The 10000-nt window shown below is 39.2% G+C and overlaps 1 protein-coding gene across 3 annotated transcripts in view; it reads left to right on the forward strand.

The window, feature by feature from the left end:
- Nucleotides 1–3963: 3963 nt before the first annotated feature.
- The window catches only part of cnbd1 (cyclic nucleotide binding domain containing 1), a 43566-nt gene continuing 37529 nt past the window's right edge, over nucleotides 3964–10000 (forward strand). For 2 of the 3 annotated variants that reach the window (XM_066684064.1, XM_066684066.1), the window contains exons 1-4: nucleotides 3964–4111; nucleotides 4251–4323; nucleotides 4647–4754; nucleotides 7426–7551. In XM_066684064.1, coding sequence (XP_066540161.1) covers nucleotides 4075–4111; nucleotides 4251–4323; nucleotides 4647–4754; nucleotides 7426–7551 — 344 coding nt within the window. In that variant the 5' untranslated portion in view covers nucleotides 3964–4074. The remainder of the gene's footprint in view (nucleotides 4112–4250; nucleotides 4324–4646; nucleotides 4755–7425; nucleotides 7552–10000) is intronic. The other variant, XM_066684065.1, reaches the window with a different exon arrangement.

Below are 10000 nucleotides of genomic sequence, written 5' to 3' on the forward strand. Positions count from 1 at the left end.
GAAACAAACAAACACACAAAACAACTACAACTCTACCATTTTTCACTGCACCAGCCCCTTAAAACCACACTAGTGTGTGGGAACCATCCAAGCTGGTGGCTCACACAGGGACAATGCAGTCTCCTGTCCAACACTGTCCAAACCTAGCAGATGAATGAAAAATAGCCAAGCGCTCCCAGCCCAGTGGATGAACAAGGACGATGAAGGCTGGGACGTAAAAGCTCAACAAACAGCCAAAGATGATGGCCACCGTTCAACCTAAAAAAAAAAAAAAAAAAAAAAAAAAAATATATATATATATATATATATATATTGTGCAGTCTTAATGAAACCACTCAATGTTTGGCACCATTTTTTCTTTTAGCATTGTGAAGCTCTACTTAGAACCTTCTTAAGAGTGTATTAGCACTTTACAGCCTTAAGGATGAAGCAGAAATTAACAAAGGATTTGGAACTATTTAAAATCTTCCCTTGTGGTAACATCTTTAATATTTTCATTGTGGGACTTAGTACTGCAATCTTGCACACAATGCAAGTATATTTTCACTGGTAAAATGAAATGAGCAAAAAGAAAATCCACAGAGTTTAATAGTATGGAAGGCCATTGGGCTCTAAATATGTTAACAATTGCACATTAACACGTTATTAAAATTTTGTGAATTACAAAGTAAAATTTAGTCATGATAACGGGACCAAGTAGAACATGTTTACATGCTTCTTAAGGTCCCTGCCAGTGCATGACCTCCACCAGAAATGAAACAGTGAGATATCCACTGAGCTAACCGCTATGGCAAAGCACATCTACCCCAGGAATGTTGGACATTTCCAAGGCAAGCCAACACTCAAGGCTTTCTATAAGGCTTTTCTAGTGGAGAATCTCCAGCATCATATTTTACTATCTGCACTGAGAATCCTTGAGAAAATGGTTGCAGAGTCAGAGCAAACGTAGAATATCCATAACCACTACAACCACAAAGCCCAACGCCTTGGAAGACATGCAGCTGCAAGCAGGCAAAATAATTCTTCAGGGGCTGTTGGAGGCACAACCCAGCTATGTCAGCAGCAACCACAGTGAGAAGTACAAGAAGACAGTTACAAATGCGTAAGTGGTAACCCACAAATTGAATATTTCCTCTTGCACATATTTGGACTTTACTTTTGCATTTCACCCGATCCAAATACAAATGCAGCCTGATCCACAAATGTGGCCAGCAGGCGAATATTCCACCCCTAGGTGCCACTGTTGTTTCCCCCAGTTTTTCAGGACTGACCTGTTGCCCTCAGGGCCGGAGCAAATCAACTCCCTTTAGGCAGGACTATGACGCCACTGGCTATTGTATAGACAGTTAACTCTTGCTGCAGATTGGCTAAATAAAAGTGATGACCAATGAGAAGCACATTTTCTGTTTAGGAGCCATTGGTATCTGCCCCATCGGGCAAATGTGCACAGAAACCTAAACATAAATAACGAGGATTTTCATCGTTGGCGGTAATCTCAATGCAGATGAAATTCTGCAAACAGTGGCAATCCCATATCTCCACAGTCTGGGGCCAAACTGTATCCTCCAGGATGACAACGCTTGTCCAACAGAGTGGGGTTTATCAGAGACTACATCCAGAATTTGGGAGTGGAGAGGATGGAATGGCCTGCCAGCTCCTGACCTCAACCCCATTGAACACTTGTGGGATCACCTTGGGAGTGCTTTTCGTGCCAGAGTGAACAACACAACCACGTTGTCTGACTTGCGACAAATGCTGGTTGAAGAATGGGATGCCATACCACAGCAGTGTGTGACCAGGCTGGTGACCAGCATGAGGAGGAGGTGCCAGGCTGTTGTGGCTGTGTATGGTTCTTCCACACTCTACTGCGGCTGATGTTTGTTAAATGAATAAATTGTTAAATTGCCAATATGTCTTGTTTCTTCAAACTTCAATCATCCAGTCCAGCAAACACCAAACAAGTCAATGGCAGGGTGAGCTGTTTGGCATAGGCAGAGAGTATTCGACAAATATTTCATGGACATAACCCATATAACTCAGCTCTACTGCTCATACCACAAATGCATGTTCCTTAAAAATATGACACCATTTAAAAGGGAAATTAACGGACTTTCCAATGGTATAAGATTTATTGCAAAGCAGCATTGTTAGAACAAAGAAATAATCTAGCAAACACACATTTCCTTACTTTTTGTGCTATGTTTATATTTAGGTTAGCTATGTTTGAGACTCTGGTGTCTGTTTAAGACTATAGTGCTGACCTGTGGTGATGGTGATGGACATAGTTTTAATGGTATAATACATCCAGATCCCACCTCAATATGAAAACAAGCAGAATGTGTGCAAACACACATTTATTATTCATACATATATTTCTATATCAGGCGGCATGGTGGCACAGCAGGTAGTGTCGCAGTCACACAGCTCCAGGGGCCTGGAGGTTGTGGGTTAGATTCCTGCTCCTGGTGACTGCCTGTGAGGAGTTGGTGTGCTCTCCCCGTGTCCGTGTGGGTTTCTTCCAGGTGCTCTGGTTTCCTCCCACAGTCCAAAAACACACGATGCAGGTGGATTGGTGACTCAAAAGCGTCCGTAGGTGTGAGTGAATGTGTGTCTGTGTTGCCCTGTGAAGGACTGGCGCCCCCTCCAGGGTGTATTCCCGCCTTGCGCCCATTGATTCCAGGTAGGCTCTGGACCCCTGCGACCCTGAATTGGATAAGCAGTTACAGATAAGGAATGAATGAATATTTCTATATCTATAATAAAAAGAGATATGAGACATTAAACCTCATTGAATATGGAGTTGAACAAAATATATATATATATATATATATATATATATATATATATATATATATATATATGTGTGTGTGTGTGTGTGTGTGTGTTATGCTTTAAAATGTTCAAGAATATAATAATATAATGTATTTATGTTTATACATAATATCCTAAAATACACTGTTCGGAACTTTAAGCACTGGAATTTTTTCATTATTTGGTACATTAAGGCTATGTTTTTTCAGCAATAACGCGGGGAATTAGCTCTGGCTGACTGGGTGGGCCTTTTTTTTGTCTCCACCCCTGTTCTAACACGTCGCCAAAATGGATACACACTAGTTTTTTTTTTGTTTGTTTTTTTTTTAAAGAAAGGTAGGGGGCTAACTAGTAGCAAGCTAATTAAAGATATAACTCTCTAAATCACAATACATGAATCAAAAACATTGTCTGCTCAATAAAAGGCATCCATTCATTATCTGTAACAGCTTATCTAGTTTAGGGTCGCGGTGGGTCCAGAGCCTACCTGGAATCATAGGCCCAAGGCGGGAAAACACCCAGGAGAGGGCGCCAGTCCCTCACAGGCAACACACACACGGACACTTTTGAGTGTCGCCAATCCACCTATCAGCGTGTATTGTACCGTGAGAGGAAACTGGAGCACCCGGAGGAAACCCACGCGTACAACACACCAACTCCTCACAGACAGTCACCTGGAGCGGGACTTGAACCCACAACCTCCAGGACCCTAGAGCTGTGTGACTGCGATGCTACATGCTGCGCCACCGTAATAGTATAAAGCAGTGTGTGGCTAATTAGCTGTAACATGCAATAACTAACAGTTATTTGTTTCAGTGAGCAAAAGTAAAGGTAAACCAGCGCTAATCAACAATGATGAACTGCTTCACACTGGTTAATTTATGAAGTAAAAACTACACATTATACAAGATACTTAAATACGTTAAAGAAATGTACTGGGCTGAACCCCGGATCTTTACATACCCAGACAACGCCCCTGATAAATACTACAAAAACCTTTGCTGAAAAGGAAGGTGCACAGAGGTCATAACATTGTAGCCAATCCTAGCGACGCATGTGGGAGGCTTCCAGCCAATTGCAAAGGGCGGATATGTTTACATTATTAACTGTGGTGTTGTACACTGTTTATAGGGTTAGTTTCCATGGAAACGGAGACCGTTTGACGAATGGAAGCTGGAAGTGTTGGAGTATCGCTCTGTTTCCCTTCTAACACTGTAAAATAACACTCTCTTATTTTATAGTGAGCTGTCTTCAATCTCAGGAATGCCGCTGAAAACAGCCTCGCACATTTCCCAACTTGGTAGGTCAACGTGCACGCTGTGGACTAAAAGCTCAAAGAAAGTAACTTTAACATTTTTTAAAAAAGAAAAATGGTGCGCTAGATACAGAGCTGGATACAGGAACACTCTCTTTAACTGTAAGCTTTCTGACTCCTACAGATGGGCAGAGAATAACTGGTATTAACTACTCCCAGCTCAGAGCCTTGTGCAGAATCAGTGGCCGGAGAGATGGGTAAGAAACCTGCTATAGCAAAGACACACTTTATTTTAAATGCTTAATTATAGATCAGAGGTTCCCAAACATTTCCCTGTTCTTGTTCTTTACCAACACCTATAATGCCATATAAGAGCAACACATTTTTAATGATGCAAAATCATAGAAGAATACTTTTGTTACAGCAAAATCACAAGAAAAAAATGATTAATTGTGATATTAACGGTTTGTTTCTTGTAATCACAAGAATTGTGTTGTGAATACAAGAAACAGTACAGGAAAATATGGCTTCTTTGGACTTTCATATCTCAGAGTCATAACATAATGTTTTGCATGTGTAGTGTCATCTCTCAGTCTTCTGAGGAGGCTCATGAAGAATTCATGAACTCCTACCAGAAAATATTCCTACGGCCCAAAAAAATAATGCCCGCGATTCCACTGGGCAAAATGTGAGTACTATTAATAGTTAATTTATCATAATTTATTGGAATATATCATTTATTTTGTACCATTGTTTATATTTCACCATTTCACATTTCTTTGAATGTCTTGGATTACATCTCAACATTTGCATAGATATTATTTAGATATTCTAGGGATTTTCCCATTAATGATTATTATACACTATAGGAAAAATGCACATTTTAAAGTGTATTTAAATGTAACCTTAAATGTGTTGCTATCTGTTTTGGGGACCACTTGACAGTGGTGGACAAAGTACACAAACCATGTACTTGAGTTAAAGTACAGCTACTCCCTGTAAAATATTACTCCAGTAAAAGTAGAAGCCTTTGATCTAGATCTCCACTTGAGTAAAAGTAAAAAAAGAATTTACATTCAAATGTACTTAAGAATTGAAAGAAAAAGTACCATGATTTATTATAGTTCTAATGTCGTATTATAATTTTTGTAACAAGACTCATGCTTAGTCAACACGTTGCAGGTGAAAATAAATATTGACGGAGGCTCTGTTCTCTCTATTACAGCTCAGTGAAGCATCACAATCATTTTTAAGGTGTAATTTTAAGGTAAAAAATATTACATAGAATTCTTATAAGCTCTGTTTTGTCTTCAGACCTGCAAAGTAGGCCTGTTGTTTCTGCAAAGACTGAGACATCTGTTTCTTATAGCTTCAAAATTATTGTGATGCTTCATCGAGCTGTAATAGGGAGAATAGAGCCTCTGTCAGTGCTATATTTCTGAGTTTTTGCCTCATACTTGGTTTTGTTTTTTTGGATTTGCCTTTTGGACATGTTTATCTCACTGTACTGATTTTCAGATTTTGGAATTTCTGGTTTTGTCCTCCCTTCAAGTTTTGTGTTAATTTACACAGTTAATTGTTAAACAATGTTAAATAAACCTGTAAATGATTTTCACCATCAGTTTGGAGAGATTAATGACATTATTCTCTTATTCTAAAAAATCAGCTCATATCACCCCTGTTCTTCATCAGCTCCACTGGTTACCTGTCTCACTCCGTATTCAGTTTAAGGTTCTCCTGCTCACATACAAAGCTCTGCACGGTCTGGTGCCAGCCTACCTTTATGAACTTTTACACTCCTACTGTCCTACTAGATCACTGAGGTCCTCTGAGAGCGGTCTTTTGTCAGTACCAAAATTTAAATTAGCTACCGCTGGTGGTAGATCATTCAGCGTGATGGCACCCAAGCTCTGGAATTAATTACCACAAAGTCTTCGTCTCTGCTCTTCATTTTCTGACTTTAAAACCCAGCTAAAGACCTATCTGTTCTCTCAGTACTTCTGCACTCTGCAGGCATAAGTGTATTCCCCTTTTTTTTTTTCTCCTCTTTGTGTAAAGTGACCTTGGGTATTAGAAAAGCACTATATAAATCTAACTTATTATTATTATTATTATTAGTATTATTATTATTATCTACAGATCTGCAAGCCCTGTAATATGAATGATTAATAGTCACTGCTGCCTAACTAAATGGTACAAATCATTTTGTTATGTCATAACGGTTCTAAGAACTGAAACAACTGATTACTTATAGTCTCAAATACACACCACAGTGCTTCATTACTGTCCACCACTGCCACTTCATAAATGATAAGAACTAGGCATTTGAATTCATCCCAGCTGAAAGTGAGTAGGAGGAGTGGCTTCAGCTCTGCATGCACCCATGTTCAAAAGGTTTTTCCCAAACCGGGTCATACATTTTATGGGTTTACCCATATATATCACCAGTAATTAAATAAACTTTTGAAATTTAGAACTTAGAAAATCACATCAAGCCTTTACACATGCACGATTTAGTTATTTTATGTTTCATTACAGTGTTCAGATCTATTCCATTAGAGTAAAACTTCTCTGACTTTGATCTGAAAAAAAAAGTAAAGTATATCAAGGCAATAAATGTCTCAACTCAGCTGCATTTTACTGGCATTATGCCTTTGAAAGTCACGTCATGCCTCAGCATTAGAAATTAGGCCTAATTATGAAAGTGACATGGATCTCTTTGTTCTTTGAATTGTTCTGCATTGTTTGGAATTGTTCATTATCTTGTAACTAAAAAAAGTCACATACAGGATGTTTCCAGCAAAAGGCGCGTGGGCTGCCTCACTCTGTTCCCCTGGAGAGGCGTGACGCAGAGAGCCATTGCCTGTCAGTCAAAGCTGCCCCATAACAATCCCACTCGTATGGATTGAGTAATGTTTACAGTGCAGGAACAGGCTGGCAGGCCTGTAGAAATGAATGTTCTTGTGGGTAGTGACATATGAGTCATGCCTTTAATTGGCTTGAATATAGATCCGCTCTCAGTTGGAGCTGGGGCATCTTGTAAAGAGCTTGCCAAGGAGTTATTCATGGGCTGGTTTAAATGGCAAATGCCACAATGATTACTTCTAAAACAATGTCATGAGCTCCAGTTAAGGTAATTTTGACTGCAGGGTGCCTGGTTTCATGCAACTGCTAACAATATGGCAATCTGACTATGTTGCTTTCTTTTGTTAGATGGTATTTTCCTTACTGGTATTTTTAAATATATATTTTTTAATGTGTTTTTGTATTTTAGATTTGCAATCTTGTTTACTTCTCTTTGAACCTTTTAACTGTACTGAAATTATTAACTGGAAGAGTGTTGTGTATCCTCGTAACAGACGAACTCCACCAAGTCTTAAAGCAGTAGAGAGCCAGGCATCTCAGGAAAGGAGCAGGAGTCAGTCTCAGGGAAAACAGACTCAAGAAATTCTCATCAGCCATGCAATCAAAGCCCTCAAGAAGATGTGAGTAGTTCTTGATTCTGCCTTTATCTTTTCTATGATTTTCCAGTGTTTATCAAAACTCGGACTAGGACTCATTGTCCTATAAATGCCAAGGTGACTTTAAATAAATCCTATGGTTCAAAAGGTATGATTTATGGGCAGTGTTTTATTTTCACATGCATTTGTCACTACAGAAACTTTTGAGCTAGAATCATATCACGCAGCATCAATGTTAAATTAATTTCACGTACATTTTATTAGCACAGGTTTGACGTGTCTTTCCTGGTATGAGTGAGAAATGGCTGTAGTGTTCATTTCATCCAATTGAGGGCAGTCAAACACCTGTTTTCAGACTTTATACATACTATACTTTCAGTTTTTCTAGTCGACTGGTTAAGACATGGATGTTCCTTCCTAACATGAAAATATTTTTTTACATGGGGAAATGAACCAAACAAGTGCCTTGCTTACAACACATTAATTATAAAACTTAACACATACTCACACTCACAGAATAATGACAAAAATATTCTGCCAAATTTAGTTGCAGTAAATAGTGTGATAAATGAGCAAATGGAGCACAAGTGTAGGGTTGGGTAGGACAGTTACAATGTGGTACTGGAGAAAATAGCCAATATTTGAAAATGATGAGGGTATGTGAAAATGATACTGTGACAAATATCTGTTTCACCAAATAAACAAACAGACATGAATTGCAGTTACAGGCATTTACGTAACAAAAGGGCACACCAGCAGCAACTACTTTTTACTAGATCACAATAAAATAGAAACGCCCACAGCAGAAACCTTTTGTCTTTATTTTTAATGATGTCTCACACTAACAAGGAACTGCAGAACACAATATGGATGGCAAAGATTGTTAGCAAACTGTGCCTATTCTTTGAACTTACACAGGTTGGTTACTAAACCACACTCTGCTCACTTTTTTGAGCTACCATGTGGTGATTAAACCTCGCTTCGTCTGCTATGCAATCTACTATGAGGCAATAAACTGCTCTGTGATTTACAGCTGGGGCAGTTAAACCCCTCTCTCTGCTACATCAGATGCCCTGGGGTGATTAAACCCTGCTCTACTCAATTTGTGAACTACCCCATTGTGATTAAACTTCACTCATGCAACCAGGTAAATCATGGTGGTATTACTGTATATCACGCTCATGCTCAGAAACTATATGTTAGTACGATGAAATACGACACCACCCAACCCTAATGCATGAGTAGGTTTTATTGCTTGTTACCAGCAAAGAGAGAAGGTATGCTGTTTTTTGTGTGTTGTTAGAGATGACTACTAAAAAGCTACATCACAAACTGCCAAAGGGTATAATGTTTGACCTGTTGAGAATTTATTATTCAATGCCACCTGTTTCTGCTACGCTGACATTTTCCTGAAGCAACAAGGAACACATTTTTGCCAAACCTTTTCATAATGAATGAGTCAGGTTGGTTCATTTTGACAGGGTAGTTTGGAGACTTTGTGGCGCTATTATTTCACTTTTGCCACCATTGCAGTTTATAACACAATTTTAGAGAAAATTCAGGGCACAATAATACAGCTATTGAGAATCCGATTGTTTCTTTCTGTAAAATAGGGCACAACTTATTTCCATATCAAGAAGAGCTTTTTACATGTTTACTTGGTACTGAACAATGCTTGTTAATCATTTAAAGAATGCCAGAGAGAGAAAGATGCTAGCTAGACAATAGATTATAGTGACAGACAGGTTTATATGGCCCCATGTGCAACAGTAGGACCATGTGCTCACTGTCTCTTGTGACTGCACTGTGCACTTCTGCTTTCTCTCATCTGTTCACAGGGCTGCAGATTTTATTCCTCATCCCCAGAGAGTGTTCTATTTTTAATTTAATCTTTCCTTTTCATTCACGGATACGTCCAGGGTTTTTGTATATGGGCTTTATTGGTTTTTCTCAGGCTGTGTCATGCAGGAGCACTGTGGAGGCTCAGAAAACATGTGCTGAGGCCTTTCAGTAACGGACAGATAAGGGATACGCACTGGAGGTGAGCATTAATGTGAGTAAAACTCCTGCCATTGCTATGTGCAGCACTGGCACTTAAGAGCAGTCTCACGCAGCTCTGTTTTAAATAAGGAAAGAAACCATGCCATGGTGTGCTGCGTACAAAAATTCAAAGTGCTCTGGCACCATGAGGGAGTCTGGTCTACCTGCTATTGATCACTCTGGGAAATTGCTTGATTGCACATTAGACCCAAGTAATGCATTTAGGAGCCTGGGAAGTTTTTGGGTTGTTTAACCATGGGGAGGTGTACAGAATGTTGAAAATATTTGCCACAACCACAGAAAGGCCATACACTTTGAAATGTATGATTTTATATACAGTATGTTTGCTAATGGTTCCTGTCGTCAGTGAAAATTACTGACATCTTTCTCAGAGGAAAGCATTACCTTTGCAGAAGTGCCACTCTCTGCCAAT

The sequence above is a fragment of the Hoplias malabaricus genome, chromosome 10, assembly GCF_029633855.1.
Source record: "Hoplias malabaricus isolate fHopMal1 chromosome 10, fHopMal1.hap1, whole genome shotgun sequence".
Classification (NCBI taxonomy): Eukaryota; Metazoa; Chordata; class Actinopteri; order Characiformes; family Erythrinidae; genus Hoplias; species Hoplias malabaricus.